The sequence below is a fragment of the Daktulosphaira vitifoliae genome, unplaced genomic scaffold (assembly GCF_025091365.1).
Source record: "Daktulosphaira vitifoliae isolate Bord-2020 unplaced genomic scaffold, ASM2509136v1 Scaffold_1, whole genome shotgun sequence".
NCBI lineage: Eukaryota > Metazoa > Arthropoda > Insecta > Hemiptera > Phylloxeridae > Daktulosphaira > Daktulosphaira vitifoliae.
In genome coordinates, this window is record NW_026099572.1 from 15,289,600 (window position 1) to 15,299,642 (window position 10,043).

The 10,043-nt window shown below is 39.9% G+C and overlaps 2 protein-coding genes across 2 annotated transcripts; one reads left to right on the plus strand and one right to left on the minus strand.

Annotated features, from left to right (window-relative positions):
* The first annotated feature begins 5,008 nt into the window (after positions 1-5,008).
* Positions 5,009-5,651, plus strand: LOC126902776 (uncharacterized). The gene is made up of 2 exons (XM_050680384.1): positions 5,009-5,385; positions 5,455-5,651. The coding sequence occupies exons 1-2, from the start codon at positions 5,149-5,151 to the stop codon at positions 5,605-5,607; spliced, it is 390 nt and encodes a 129-aa protein (XP_050536341.1). The 5' UTR covers positions 5,009-5,148; the 3' UTR covers positions 5,608-5,651.
* A 1,195-nt stretch (positions 5,652-6,846) lies between these two features.
* Positions 6,847-7,924, minus strand: LOC126902611 (uncharacterized). The gene is made up of 3 exons (XM_050680064.1): positions 7,839-7,924; positions 7,508-7,789; positions 6,847-7,445 (listed from the first exon to the last, which is right to left on the minus strand). Exons 1-3 carry the CDS (start codon positions 7,903-7,905, stop codon positions 6,871-6,873), a joined length of 924 nt encoding a protein of 307 aa, XP_050536021.1. The 5' UTR covers positions 7,906-7,924; the 3' UTR covers positions 6,847-6,870.
* Between the last annotated feature and the right edge of the window lie 2,119 nt (positions 7,925-10,043).

The window sequence follows — 10,043 nt, forward strand, 5'->3', positions numbered from 1 at the left end:
AAAAAAATTGTCAAATTAAATATAATAAAATAAAATGCGATACACATATTATTATTTTAAAGGCGCAGTAGAAAATAATAATAATAGCGATTATACTATTATAGCAACCTAAACATAGTAATTCTAAAAATATATTACCAATTATAGTAATTATATTAATTATATAATTAATAGTAATATACTAATATTAACGAGATGCTTATCTAAGCATCTGATGGTAGGCAATGATAAAATACTATGTAAAAAATAAAAATGCAGATGTCTATGAACGTTAATTAATACAGCGGTACCTTTGATGTTGGAAATATGCTTAGCTAAGCGTCTGGTTACCCATGATAAATTTCTTAGAATTTATTATGTCAAAACGACAGACATTGCCATTGTTCTCATAAAATGTAGACGGTAATGTGAGTTATAATATAGTAATACATTTGACGTTTGAAATATGCTGACGTAAGCGTCTGGTTACCAACAATAAAATACTATGTAAAAAATAAATGCATACAACAGTGATTATTACTGTACGGCGAAATCTTTGATGTTTAAAATATGCTTAGCTAAGCGTCTGGTTACTCATGATAAATTTCTTAGAATTTATTATGCCATAACGACAGACATTGTCTTTGTTCTTATAAAATGTAGACGGTAATGCGGATTATGATATGGCGGTACCTTTGACGTTGGAAATATGCTTAGCTAAGCGTCTGGTTACCCATGATAAAATTCCATAACGACAAACGTTGCCATTGTTCTCATAAAAAAAATTACAGACGCTTATGAGCGATGTAATGTAATGATACCTTTAATGTTTGAAATATGCTTAGCTAAGCGTCTGACACCCGATGATAAGATTCATACGATTTTACTGTACAGTGATCTCTTTGATATTTGAAATATGCTTATCTAACCGTCTGGTAGTCTGGGTTATAATATGGCGGTACCTTTGACGTTGGAAATATGCTTAGCTATGCGTCTGGTAGCCAATAGTAAAATTGTTATAATTTATTTATTATATACATTCTATAGATGTGCGACAAATTAGTATAAGTCTTGTTTCATCACCACCCATTATAGGTTAGTTTAATTCAAGATTCATTACCCCTTCCTATGTAGGAATTGTTAACAGACACCCCTGCGGCGTTAATATTATGCAATTGAATTACACTATTTCAATGTAATGTGTACGCTTATCAGTGAACGTTATCAGTTCACATGAGGTTTACCTTACCCTCCAGTAGATGACATCGTAAGAGGTGAACAACCATTTCCGAATGGCTACCTCCCCTACCCCCTGACATGGAGTTATAGTGCGCATGCGCACTTTAAACCACCATTTTGATTTACCTTAACACCCCCACCTAAGTCCCAAATTACCCTTACCATCGTGATACCACGCCTTCTCCTTACCCTATCAATGATGAGACCACGCCTCCTCAATGATAAGACTACGCCTTCTCCTTACCCCACCATCGAGAAACCACGCCTCCCTTACCCCCACCCTAATAAATCCAGTCCTACCTTACCACCACCATCGAAAGACCACGCCCACTGTGTGACCTTGACATTACCCCCACCATCGAAAGACCACGCCTCTCCTTACCCCATCTATGATAAGACCACGCCTCCCTTATCTTATCTATGATAAGACCACGCCTTCTCCTTACCCCCACCCTCATGAATGCGATCCTCCATTACCCCCACCATCGAGAGACCACGCCCACTATATGACCTTGACATTACCCCCACCATTGAGAGACCACGCCCACAGTGTGACACGCCCCTCCCCCGACCACGCCCACCCATCGGTGGGTGGGTAGGTGAAGGGGTGATGCGGGGGGTTCTAGAATCCCCTAAATTACCCTACTTATTTATTTATTTTTTTATGTGTTATAAAAAATATTGTAATTTTAATAAATGCAAGGTTAAAATTTCGCTATAAAATAAATAATATTAAAATTCTCTAGAGAGAATACTTCTTTTTGCATCAAGATATTTCTTACGATAGTCATAAACCGATTTTATTAAAAATTGTTTTTGTTATTCATCTTTAGTAAACTCCTCGTTCAGCTGCATCGTTGATGACTTTCAACTGATTAAATAAAAATTTACCTTTTTGGTAATTATTTTTGGTATTATTAAAAGCTAAAAAAAAAAAGTATTTACGCTTTGAAAAAATAGAAAAAAGAAAAAAACGTACTTATAATGAAATAAAAGCATCGTGTAAGTGTTTAATTAACTAATAAATGTTCTATTATATTATATTATTAATGAATAATAATTGCAGATGATGCAGTTAAGTTTTATTCAAAATCATCAGAATTCGATGGTGGGGATAAGGAGAAGGCGTGGTCTTATCATAGATAGTGAAAGGAGGCGTGGTCTTATAAATGACGCGGTAAGGGGAGGCATGGTCTTATCAATGATTGGGTAAGAGGAGGCGTGGTCTCACGATGGTGGGGGTAATAGGTGACTTAGGTTGGGGTGTTAAAGTCAATCAAAATGGCGGTTTAAATTACGCAAGTGTACTATAACTACATGTCAGCGGTGGGGGACGTAGCCATTCGAAAACTGTTGTTCTCCTCCTACGATGCCATCTACTGAAGGATAAGGTAAACCTCATGTTAACTGATAACGGAACTGATAATGTTCATTGATAAGCGTACACATTACATTGAAATAGTGTAATTCAATTACTTAATATTAACGCTACAGGGTCTCCGTCAACAATTCCTACATAAGAAGGGGGTAATGAAACTTGACATAAACTAACCTGTAATGGATGGGGATGAATCCAACTTAAACTAACAACGTTTTCTAAGAATTTTTATAATTGCCTACCAGAGGCTTAGATAAGCATATTTCCGACATCAGTACTATATTATAACGCTCATAGGCGTCAGTATTTTATGAGAACAATGACAACGTCTCTCGTTATGGCATTATAATTTCTAAGAATTTTATCATCGGTTACCAGACGCATAGCTAAGCATATTTCCAACATCAAAGGTACCGCCATATTATAACCTACATTACCGTCTACATTTACATACCTATAACTAGCGGTATTACATTTAAAGTCGCACCCCCACCACAAACACTTCCGAGTCTTCACTGCGTTTAACATTAAATGTATACATTACATCGAAATAGTGTACGTCAAGTAGCGGCCGCCGTCACTACACTTGTCCTTGACTATTACAGAAGTTATAATTAATTGAATTATAGATAATAATTATAACGTCGTTACGGTGGTTACAATCAAGTAATTGTCATCGTCGAGAACGTCCTACATACAATCGTTGGTAATAACACTTCGGTGATAACACCTAAATGGTTAAACCGAATCAAGACAATTGGGCGTTAGGTGCGCATAATGGGTGAAACCCTTTTTTTTTCACAATCCGGCATGATGTGGACCGCTCTGGAACTACCACGAGGTATTGCTTCAGGGCGGCCCACGCCCTCTATAATTCACATCACCACGTTGTAAATCAGCCCGAAATTAATCAAGAGCTGATCCACAACTTGGTGTAGCCTCCCCGTTAGCCAGATCCCAAAAGGTGGTATCCGTTGCCCGGGCTGCACCACGTGGAGGTGGGGGCAAGACTTCGCGAGGGTTAGCTTAAATAATAATTCACAAAACATATATCACACAAATAGAGTGAGGAGGACTGGAGATACTTTATGAAGGCTTCCCCGTCCCTCCCACCATCTTGGGACAGTCCCTTGACCGATGGCCCTCCCCTTTGCACGTGAAGCACGCGTCAGGACCGCTACAGGCCGTCTGCACGTGACCCCTTTCGAGGCACCTGTAGCAGCGCGGACCCTTGTCCTTTGGGACCCGGATCCGGCACGTGCTCCAACCCACCCTGAGTCGGGTCAGTCCGACCAGCGGTTGCGAGTCCCTTATGGGAACCTCGCACCACGCGAAGCGGCCCTTGCCGCTCCCGTGAAGTCGGACTGACACCGAACCGACGGGTGCCGTCACTCTATCTTATGAGAGGATAGTGGTCAACGCTCCTGCGACGTCCTCTTCCACTATCCACTCCTCCACATCCAACAGCATGAACGCCACGGACATCGCTGGGCGATGTACGCGGACGTCCATGCCGTCCAGAGTCTCTCTGACCCGAAGGTCACTAGAGGGTGCCTGCTTGGCACACCCTCCGACAGTTACTTAGGGTCGAACGCCCCTGGACCCTGCCTCACCAGTCCCACTGTTTCGACGCAGTCGCCAGATGACGACCGGGTCGAGCCAGCAACAGCACTCTTCCCAGCCGGTCCTGAAGGATCCGAACCTTCTGGAACCGTAACGGTTTTTTTACACAGGCTTCCTTCCATGATTGGTTTTTACGGGTGTCCTTCCCTGTGTTTTACCTACCACCAGGGGATTTGTTTTCGGTGTTACCTTCACCTAGGTGGTCGCCTTACCAAGCTATCGGGCCCAACCGTTATGAAATTACCCTCGTAGGCTACCGCTTATTCGTCCACTCTAGGAGNGATAATGGGTGAAACCCAATGAAAACTAACCTAAGTCGTTGGGGGTAGGGTATCTCCTCAACAAGTCCTAATGAGTGAAAGGGTAATGAAACTTAACTTGAAACCAACCGCCATATTACAACCCACATTACCGTCAACATTTTACGAAAAATAATTGCTGTCTGCGTTTTATCAAAGTTATCTTTTTCTTAGAATTTTTATCATTGTCTACCAGACGCATAGCTAAGCATATTTCAAACATCAAAGGTACCGCCATATTATAAGATCATTATAAGATAATCATTATAAGATCAAAGACAACGTCTGTCGTTATGGCATAATAAATTTTAAGAAATTTATCATGGGTAACCAAACGCTTAGTTAAGCATATTTCCAACAACAAGGGTATTACTATATTAAAACGCTCATTAGCGTAAGGATTTTATGAGAACAATGACAACGTCTGTTGTTATGACATTATAATTTCTAAGAATCTTATCATCGTCTACCAGACGCTTAGGTCAGCATATTTCAAACATCAAAGAGGTCACCGCACAGTAAGTCTTTGAATCACAAGCACAAGATGAATGCCGAGTGTTATTCACCCGATTAGACATTTTAAAACTCAGCGCTTTGGAATGTTGTATCTTCGAGGCTATCAATCAAAAGATGACTGTAATTCAATCATTGGTTCTACAACAGTTGGAACAGATGGCTCAATATATGAAATCTCAGTATGAAGTAAATGTGGAAAACAAATGTATGTTGATCAATGCGGTTTCGGATTATACGATTAGAAACAGTTTACCCAATAGCGATCTGAGCTACATAAGCCAAATAAAACAATTTGCGAGCCAGCAGTTGGAACAACGGTGGACGATGCTGGAAGAATATACTAAAGAAATGGTGAATTACATTTTTTTTTTTTTTCTAATTGATTAGAACATATTTAATAAATGTATATCATTTTTTCAGTCTTCTAACGGAGAAAAAATATGCTCGTCATTTTTTGGGTCGTTGGCCAATGATACAACAGATGCAAATATACAGTCGGAAACAATCATACCATCAAGTACAAACAACCAAGAAATACCAACAGTAGTTGTTAGTAATAGCTATCCGTCGTGAAACGACAAGTATCTAAAACATGTATATAATTTATAAAAAAAAAAAAAAAAATTGTTTAAAATAAACGTATGTTGCATTGACAAAATAGTGCTGTTATTATTATGTTACGTCGCTATTTAGGGGTTTAGCCAAAATGCTCGTCGACAGTATTCTAAGGGACCAACGGGGGATAGCTGGCTAGGCTATATCTACCTTAGGTACTGAAGTTTCCTATTTAATTTATATTCCTTTAGAGGAACTACCAAGGGTCACACTACAATATATATATATAACACTTTAGTTTAACAACGATATAAATAAATATTTATTAAGCAATTGAAATATTAATGGATAATACAACCTGCTGGACACCTAGAGATGTTATAATCCTACAGGGAGCTGACAGCGACACACACACACACTATAATATACGGGGTAGCAAAGTTAAGTTAATGATCAGGCAAAAGTAGTGTTCGCGAAGATGGTAAAATGTCAACTGTCGATAGGGATATCTTATTATGGCACATTGGCCGTGAATTGCAAAAAGTGTTTATGTGTGCAGTCCGCCCTCCTGTTAGTATTGTTATATGTCACTGTGTTAATTATATATATATATATATGTCTATTAACCGGTACAACGATGTTATGGGAGACAGAGATATGGGCACATGCAAATGTGATCGTATCAATTATATACTGAAACATAGTGAAAATCTCATTTTTAACGTAATTTGTAATTCAAATTATAATGGATACAAAGACTATAAATACGTTTAAAGAATAATGTTTAAAATAATGATTATTATCTAGGATTTTATTTCTCTAATAACATCATATGAAAAAAACTATGTTTCTATAAAACTCAAATCATTTTTCTTCTTCTTAATTATTCAAAAAGGTTAAAACATGGTCAAAAACCTAACTGTATAATATCATATGCATGTAAAATACCGTAGGGTATTCTTAGAGTTTTGGTGAATAATACCTTACAATCAAAAATCTCATTACGTAACTATAGTTTAAATACTATGGCATCTTACACATACAACTATTGTACTGTACAGAAGAGAAAAAGAACGTTTTAGTATATATATATATATATATATATATATATTTACAGATATGTACACGCATATACATATATTTTTTTAGAAAAATTACAATTTCTTACTACATTATGTTACATTAAAAAAAATTTTTAAAACTACATTTTACATGTATATTTACAAAAAAAAATGTTCAATTCTTGGCAATATTTTTTTTACAATGATAATAACTTAAAAACTATAGGTCTTCCGGTGGTAGTATGGCATAATGCCCGTGGGCCAACGTGTCGATTCTGTTGTCGAGCGTGTAGCGCTTATCGTCGAAACGGTTAAGCGCCAACTTGGTTGTACGTAAAGTGCGTACCTCGTGCTCGAAAGAACGAATTGACACGTTCTGTCGGTTCGGAGTGTACGGTAGTGATAATGTCGGTGGAATCTCACCATCACGTACGGCTCCGATGATTACACGGGCATTGTCTCCGGCCAACGCTCGTTTTGACGCCTCGTCACCATCACCATCGTCTTCAAACAAACATCGTTTGTAATCATCGACGTGTCCGCGGATCCCCTTAGACTTTATGAGTTCGCTGCCTTCCATGTCAAATGCGTAGCACTTTGATCGAAGTGCAGCAATCTCAAAGAGAGTGAGGCCACTGGTCTCGTCTGAAAACAAGCCGGGCATCTTCTTTCTATTGGTGGAGTAACAAGGGTGATCCTTGGGCAGGCTAGATGCGTCCACGCACACCAGTAAATCGGGGCTGTTTGCTAAATCCTGATAGAAGTCGCTGACTCTGAGCAGGTATATGAAGGAGTCTGAGAAAAATTAAAAATATATAAATATTGTAAACATATTTCTACTGTACAGTTGTACTCACCAGTATCCATGTAAACCAGGCTGATTGCGTCGCCATAATGAGGTTTTAATACGTCGTAGAAGTACTTGTACATTAGTGACTTGCTAATGTCAAGCACTGCTAAACCGACGTATATTGGTTTGATAAATTTGACAATCTTTGTGTCCATTATGACGGCGCACAACCTTTGGCCGTATTTGATACAGTCGTTGAAGGTTGATTGGTTTACGAGCTTGCTTAGACGTTCGGGACTGGAGATTAGCTCAATGCGGATGCGTTTCCGCATGTTCTCCATTGTTTTCCCTATAAAATGTAAAAAATTATCGAATAACCCACTTTAGCATGCACTTACCAAAGACGGCATTATTCATTAGTTTGAAAAATGCTATTTCAAAATCATTTGCCGCATTTTTCCGCATTTCAGTGTTCAACTCAATGTATGGTTTCAACCAAGCACTTTGTTGAAACTCTAAAACGCAGTGCACGAAAAAACTCTAAAACGCATAATTCTGGTTTTGACGGATCGTAATCGGGTGTCTTAGAATTGTTCTCCTTTGCATAGTGCTTGACGGCTTGCACTAGGCCACCACGAATGCCCTGTTCCTCCATCAGTAGCATGTCGTAGTCGTTCAAGAACTCCAGCTTCATCCTGGTGTATTTCAACATACAATCGAAGCTAAAACCAGGCGCGGTGTAATAGTGCGCCGGGTCCAAATTGTATGTTGAAATACAGATGTCGCGGAAGTTCTCAAACACATCAGCCAACAACAGCACGTCAATCTTTAGGTATAGGTCGCTGTACTCACCGAGGATTGAGCAACCGAAACGGTTCCAAATCTCTGTGGCGATCCTATAGTCTGGGTTGGAATCCTTAAATGCTGTACGGCACAAGTCGCATAACACTTTCTCCCCGTGCCTGCGCATATCATCGACAGACATTCGGATGGGAACGTTGGTTTTGCGCAACAATTTAGAAATTTTGCGCGTCACTTCGGTTACAGCCATCACAAATGCCTTGGCGACCTCTTCGCGATCCTTGGAACCACGGTATATCACCGGTGATTGTGGTATACCTTAGCGTTCGAGGAGCTCGGAGGGCACATCGTCCGATGTTTTCACTATGAACCCATAGCTCATGGGATGATGGGTGTGCACAGTCCTGGTGTATGCACCCATACGATCGTCTGTTTTCTCCAGTAAAATCGGCGTAGATGACAAACGGTCACCGTTGCATCTTTACCAACGCGTCAAATTTGACCTTACTGNCCGTTGCATCTTTACCCACGCGTCAAATTTGACCTTACTGCCCTCCGCCGGCATAACGGGTAAAATAGGCTAGTTCTTGCCGCATATCAACTTGTGTTGCTCCAACGCTTGTTGATTTCGAAGAATATGCTTTTTAGGCTGATCATCAAAGCTGGTGAAGCAACGTTTGCAAGTGTATATGCGACCTAGGTGTTTGGTTTTTTGGCTGCGCACAAGCCTCGAAAAATCGGAAAAGTACGCGTAATGATACTTGTCAGAGTCACCGATGTACAACAGGTCAAAATGATTCTGTTGCTCTTGGTTGGCGACTCTTAGACGATACACCAACCACTTCATCTTAACGTCATCTCGTTCCAAGCCATACTCATTGACAGACACGTTAGGGTTTCGTCGCTCAAATATTTTAATTTGGGACACAGGTGTGGGGAACGTCAACCCCGTGAAATCATACCTGTGTTCCTCGTTAAATTATTTTCGATCAACGCGATATTTGTGGTCTCCCTCGACGTGTCTCGTCGAAATGGACCACTTGAAACAAGACTGATCGATATTCTGTGGGTATATGATTGCTTTTCATTGATTAATCTTTGGTGGGACAGGAATATATGATGAGCCGGCGAGAGGCGTATACTTGTATACGCTGAGCATAAGGCCGTCGATATGCGTAGCGTGAATCCGCTACCCCTACCCGAGTACGCATCTTCCTCGGCAAGCATAACCTCAAAATCTTCATCGACCGCATACCCGATATCCGTATCGGATAACAATGCCCTAGCCCCTGTATTGAAAGCACGGTCTTTGGACGGTGCTTCTGATCGCGGTATATGGTATGAGGCCTCCAATTTGAGATTATACTTAATCGGACGGTTACCTACGATTTCAGCGAGTCTGGCCACCAGCTCGGGTTTAACGGCGTGCAGAAAATCTCGATAGCTCACGAAATTTTCCACATTCTTCCGGTAAAACAAAACGGCTCCCCACTCCAATGCGGAATCGATCTCGGTGAAATCACGGGTTTCCGTCAATTGCATACGTAACCTTTTCGACCTAACCGCACTGTTGTTGGCCCTACTACGCTTAGCCGCCTGATGTGACGAAACAGATGTCGCGGAAGTAGCTTTAATCAATAATGAAATAAATTATTTATTTATTAAAAAATAAATAAATAAATAAAGTAGGGGTGGTAAAATTAAAGAGATATTAAAATGTTAATAATTGTAAAAATCTACATACCTGTTACAGAAGACGTTTGCTGGTTCATGATTTTTTATTTGCGCGTGTAAAATATTAA

Coding starts and splice junctions, on each gene's coding strand:
- LOC126902776 (XM_050680384.1), top strand. CDS start 5,149: ATGACTGTAATTCAATCATTGGTTCTACAACAGTTGGAACAGATGGCT. Junction 5,386..5,454: donor AAGAATATACTAAAGAAATG/GTGAATTACATT, acceptor TCATTTTTTCAG/TCTTCTAACGGAGAAAAAAT.
- LOC126902611 (XM_050680064.1), bottom strand. CDS start 7,905: ATGCGGAAAAATGCGGCAAATGATTTTGAAATAGCATTTTTCAAACTA. Junction 7,790..7,838: donor AATGAATAATGCCGTCTTTG/GTAAGTGCATGC, acceptor TACATTTTATAG/GGAAAACAATGGAGAACATG. Junction 7,446..7,507: donor CCTGGTTTACATGGATACTG/GTGAGTACAACT, acceptor AATTTTTCTCAG/ACTCCTTCATATACCTGCTC.